The sequence below is a fragment of the Sinocyclocheilus anshuiensis genome, unplaced genomic scaffold (genome assembly GCF_001515605.1).
Source record: "Sinocyclocheilus anshuiensis isolate Anshui unplaced genomic scaffold, SAMN03320099.WGS_v1.1 scaffold106, whole genome shotgun sequence".
NCBI lineage: Eukaryota > Metazoa > Chordata > Actinopteri > Cypriniformes > Cyprinidae > Sinocyclocheilus > Sinocyclocheilus anshuiensis.
In genome coordinates this window covers 1-5,752 of record NW_015542347.1, presented here as the reverse complement: position 1 = coordinate 5,752, position 5,752 = coordinate 1, and the positions used below count along the sequence as shown (strand labels likewise).

At 36.6% G+C, this 5,752-nt stretch overlaps 1 protein-coding gene across 1 annotated transcript in view; it reads left to right on the top strand.

The window, feature by feature from the left end:
* The window catches only part of LOC107691439 (double-stranded RNA-binding protein Staufen homolog 2-like), a gene marked incomplete at its 3' end in the record, with an annotated part of 93,426 nt that extends 87,991 nt beyond the window's left edge, over positions 1–5,435 (top strand). The window contains exons 9-10 of the mRNA XM_016490032.1: positions 453–590; positions 5,304–5,435. Of these exons, the coding sequence (XP_016345518.1) occupies positions 453–590; positions 5,304–5,435 (270 nt within the window). The remainder of the gene's footprint in view (positions 1–452; positions 591–5,303) is intronic.
* Between the last annotated feature and the right edge of the window lie 317 nt (positions 5,436–5,752).

Here is a 5,752-nt window from a genome sequence, read left to right as displayed (position 1 = left end):
GTACACACACATTATGTAAAAAAAAACTTTTATTTTGCATGCGATTAATCGTTTGACAGCACTAATATATATATATGTACTGTATATGTGTGTGTGTGTGTGTGTGTGTGTGTGTGTTTATATATATATATATGTGTATATATATATATTACAAATCCAAAGCCATACAGTAGTTTTTTTTATATTATTTCATTAATATAAATTAATGTCATATTCATTGAAGATCTTTGTCATTTTGGAGTCAAAATGACAAAGATCTTAAGACCCAATCCAAATTTCTTTGCTCACTCAGTCAGTCACTCATTCACACACGCTCATTCACTCTTTTGTCATTCTCCTGACAGGGTTACTGACGTGAACATTAACCAGCCGTCCATCTGTCCCTCTGCTGCTTTATCTGTGTCTCTCATCCTTGTTCTCATTTGCTTTTTCATTCTCAATTTCTCTCTCAGACAGGACCAGAGTATGGACAGGGCATGAACCCTATTAGCAGACTGGCTCAGATTCAACAGGCCAAAAAGGAGAAGGAGCCCGAATATATGCTGCTTTCAGAGAGAGGGATGCCTCGCCGGAGAGAATTCATTATGCAGGTAAATTTAATAAGAGAGGGAATGAAGAGGCGTAAAGTAAAATAAAAATTTGAAGGCCGAGAGGGGGAGTGAAGGACAGTTGAGTCCTGCACAAACACTGATAACCTCCCACTGTGCAATCTGTCTCAATCAGAAAGACTGTCACCTCCTCTGGCTCTGATTACCACTGACCTTCAGCTCTGTCAAAGTCAGACAGAGACTCTTTTGACACGCACACACACAGTTGCTCGTCCACTCTTGGAAATTTCATCTCATTGCTGAAGTTAATGGATAATTAGTCTTAATTTAGATCATTTAGGTGACGACAGTAATTTTCCCATGTAGGTCCAAGCAAAATTCAAAGCTTAAATACTAAACTTTGTGCAAAATCCTCTGCCTAGCTCAACATGCATGTGCATTTATGCCTTTGACATCTTGCATGAAGGTGTGCAAATACAAGGTTTGCATGAAAATTAATGATTGGTTTGTATTTAAATGTAAAAAAAAAAAAATCTACCCATTATTTTCTGATTGTTCACTGCATCACATATGCACTTAGCACACATCACATCACTGGCTGATGTCCACTGGTTTATTACAGGTCATTAAAACAACAATAACTGTACTGCTGGCTGCCCAGTAAAAAATTAACTTTACCTCATACAGTAAAAATTAAGTCCCCTGTAGCCATAAGAGCGGTGCTTAGTCCCTGTGAACAAAGATGCAAAAATACCAGCAGAATTGGCTCTAAATCACCTCGAATTTCCACATATGTTTAGAAATGCCTCCAACTTGGATCTACATTTGTTCTCTAGTTTTGAATCAAAGAACAGAAAGAATCAAAGATCGGAAATCATGCAATTTAGTTGACTTGCGCTTGCTAGTTGAGCATTGTGTAGTATTAGTGAATTAGAGCAGAATAGCGTTGTATCAAGTAGAGTAAATTAGTGTGGTATAAAAGTATAGAGTGCCATAGATTAGAGTTAAATATAACAGTATAGATTGTAGTTGAGTATAGTAATATGGAGTAGTGTGATAGATTTTGTATAGAATTGTATGGAGTAGATTCGATAAGATAGGGTAGTATATAGCAGATGTAGTAGTATAGAATAGTGTTGAAATGGTAAAGTAAATAGGATAGAATAGATTTGTGTAGAGTAGTACATAGTTGAATGGAGTTTTGTAGACTAGATTGGATATGGATTAAGTAGAGTAAACAGGATAGAGATGAGTTGTATGGAGTAGACTGGTGTAGAGCTATACAGAGTAGAGTATAGCTGCATAGAGTAAAGGCTTATAGAGTAGGATTGAATAGAGTTAACAGGATAGAGTAAATTTGTATAGTGTAGTAATAGAGTAGGGTAGAATATATAGGATGGATTGAGTAGAGTAAATAGATTAAATTTATTTAGTAAATTTCTATAAATTTTAGTAAATTTGTATAGTTTACAGTTGTATAGAGTGATGTAGAGATGTATAGATTTGAGTAAAGGTGTATAGAGTAAGGTTGAAGTAATAGAGTAAGGTAGAATAGAAATAATGGATTGAGTAGAGTAAATAGTGTACAGTGTTTTTTGTTAATTTGTTCAAATTTAAAGGGGTCCTATTATGCTTTTTCAACTTTAGGTAGTCTGTAATGTTGCTGTTTGAGCATAAAAAAGATCTGCAAAGTTTCAAAGCTCAAAGTCCAATTCAAAAGGAGATATTTTATTTAACAGAAATCACTTTTCAAAAACTACAACGAACGACTCGTTTGGACTACAACGCATATTTTCCGGGATTTGTGATATCGCAAATACCGACAAATGGGACGAGACCTGGTTAAGCTGCACTAGAGAAGGCAACGAGTGTTATCACTATGTCGGAGACACGCTAGCTTTCACAAGGCAGACGTGGTTTCCCAAGTGGTTACAATCATCCGGGTTTAAATTATGCTCATATTTATTTGATTTTGACGCAATATTTACACTGAAGCTCGCAGGCGGCTATGATAAGGGGCATGGCATTTCCCGACCAGGCGCCGAGTGCTGCCAATCACAACACACACTGGCCCAGCTAACCAATCACAGCACATGTCGAATTTCAGAAGGCAGGCCTTCATTTGATACAGGAACTATTCGAGCCGTTCATGCCAGACTGGGGAGAGAGGTGCTGTAATAATGTAAAATATGTGAAAAAGAATGTGTTTTTCGAACAACCTAGTATGAGAGCCTGTTCTAGTACACCCCCAAAACAAAATCAAGACTTTGTAAAAGAGCATAATAGGACCCCTTTAAGTAAATTTGTATAGTTTAGAGTTGTATAGAGCGGTGTAGAGTTGTATAGAGTAGGGTAGAGGTGAATAGAGTAAGGATGAAGTAATAGAGTAGGGTACAATAGATAGGATGGATTGAGTAGATTAAATAAAGTGAATTTATTTAGTAAATTTGTACAAAGTAAATTTGTATAGTTGAGAGTTGTATAGAGTGGTGTAGAGATGTCTAGAGTAGGGTAGAGGTATATAGAGTAAGGTTGAAATAATAGGCTACTTTCACACTGCAGGCAAATGTGGCCCAAATCAGATTTTTTTGCTCACATGTGACTCAGATCTGTTTTACTCATGACAGTGTGAACAGCTCAAACCACATGGAATCTGATCTGATTTGTGCCGCTTCCATATGTAGTACTAAATCCGATACAGGTCAGATGTTTTGCAATGCGACCACAGTCTGAACAGTCATATCGGAATTCATGTGACTTTTACGTCACTCTGGATCAACATTCGTAACGATTCTGTGCTCATGGGAATCACTTCAAAGATTTTACATACCCAAAGTTATCAAGTTGCGAAAGGTAGTCAGTGGAAGTACAGTGATGTGTCAGAACTCATAAGTATTACAGTGACAACTCTATATACAAGCGAAACATGAGGACTCGTATCACAAAAGTTAAAAAACTCTGCTCTCTTCTGTCACATCCTTGTCTTTATTTTTCACATTGCCTGCGCATAATTTTACTGGGTTCTGCAGCATATCACATTATAAATAAACACATAATCACCTTACTTTATGTTCTCCGTGTTTACTTCCGTATGACATGTTGCCAAGTCCATGGTTTTCCCATTGAATTGGGCTACGTTTTTGCTGTTGCTGTGGGTTGTTTTTCAACTATGTGGGTTGAAGCAACCCTATTAACGCAATATTTACCCTCTGAAATGCGATTGGGGTAGTTTTGGACTAGGTTTGAGAAGCAATTGGGCGGATTTTGTTGTGAAAACCTGGCAACCCGGTTCGTATTGTTTTTTTGCGGATACAGTTCTGATCAGAACCATGTTCTGTTCACACTGGAAATCTGATATTGGCCACATTTCACACAGCTATACAAAAAAAAATCAGATCTGAGCAAAAATCGTAATTGAGCACTCGCAGTGGGAACGTATAGCCATAGTGTAAGGTAGAATAGATAGGATGGATTAAGTAGAGTAAATAGAGTAAATTTATTTAGTAAATTTGTATTGAGTTGTATAGAGTGATGTAGAGATGTATAGAATAGAGTAAGGTTGAATATAGAGTATGGTAGAACAGATGAGAGCAGATCAGAATAGTATGGTGTGGAGTAATACATAGTTGAATGGAGTTTTGTAGACTAGATAGGATGAATAGTGTGTAGTAGAGTTGTATGACGTAGAGTAGTTTTGAGCTCTATAGAATAGATAGAATAGATGAGAGCAGATCCGAGTTAAATAGAGTAGTATTGCATAAAGTAGTACTTAGTTGAATACCATAATTAGGTTGAGTATGGTAGATTGGATACTATAAAGTAGATTTGTATAGAATAGTGTAGAGTTCTTTGGAGTGGAGTAGTTAGGGTGGAGTAGAATAGACTCAGAGTTAAATAAAATAGTCTGATGTAAAGTAATACAGAGTTAATGGAGTTGTGTAAACTAGATAGGATAGGATGTATTGGGGTAGAGACAAAAGGATATTGTAGAACTAAGTAAATTAGCATAAAGTGGAGTAAGTAGTGCAGAATAGAAGGATGGGTCAGAATGGAGTGCAAAGAAGAGAGTTGACTATTGAAAAAAGTTATTTTCCTGCTGGGAGGGAAGCCGCAGTATTTCAGCAGCATAAATAGTACACTGAACACTGCAGTAAATAAATAAAAAATCATGTTGAGTCTCATTCTGAATGATCTGTCAGAGGCTCATCCAGCTCTACCACACACATAAACAAGTACCAAGCAGCATCCAAGTTGGAGAAGTTTCTCTTCCCTGTCTCCCGTCCGATAATCCCTCGCTTTAAAGTGCTCCGTGCATCTCTGAGCGTGCGGTAACACAGCCTCTAACTGATTCTCCATGCTCCTTTCACTGTCGCATTAGACTCTGCTTGTGTGTGTTTCTTTTGTGTTGCCCAGTCGCTTCTAAAATTTCCACATTGTTCGCTCTCTGGTCTGTGGGCATCAATACGTGTCTGTTTTCAGGCCCACGCCATCTTTCCCACCTGCTGCTTTGCTCCTAATAAATATGAAAAGATTGTTGTCTGGGTTTAGAGACAGTTTTTTGACAACAAAATGTTTTTGAGAGTGTAGTGCTACCGATTGGGTGTTGGTTGTGCTTTCTGCCAGATTCAGACTTTTCTTTCATTATTAAAGTTGTTTTACAGGCAACATAGGTCATTTTTACATTTTAGATACATTATTGTTGATTATTTTATTAACAATCCTGGTTTTGTACACTGTATGTGTCTTTGTTGACAGGTGAAAGTAGGTACCGAGGTGACCACAGGAACTGGACCCAATAAAAAAGTGGCCAAGCGTAATGCAGCTGAGGCCATGCTGCTTCAACTGGGCTACAAGGCATCTACACCATTACAGAACACTCCGGAAAAGGTCAGTTTCAGTCAAGCTGCTAGTAATTATTATGGTACAACGAACATGTAATTTAAATGAGTCAAAGTAGTTGGCTACACTACAAGCTACTAAGCAATTAAAGCTATTCATACTTTAAAAATCAAAGATTTATCACAAAATCATGATACTAATTAAGTATCTTAGTGTTCATAATTTGGGAACACATTTTACACAATAATAATGAATAAAGCAAAAATGTCTATGAAGTATATATAATTATACAAGTACATATAAATATAAATTATATTTAAGTAAATGTAAGTAAATAAATTATATATTATAGAATAAATATATAA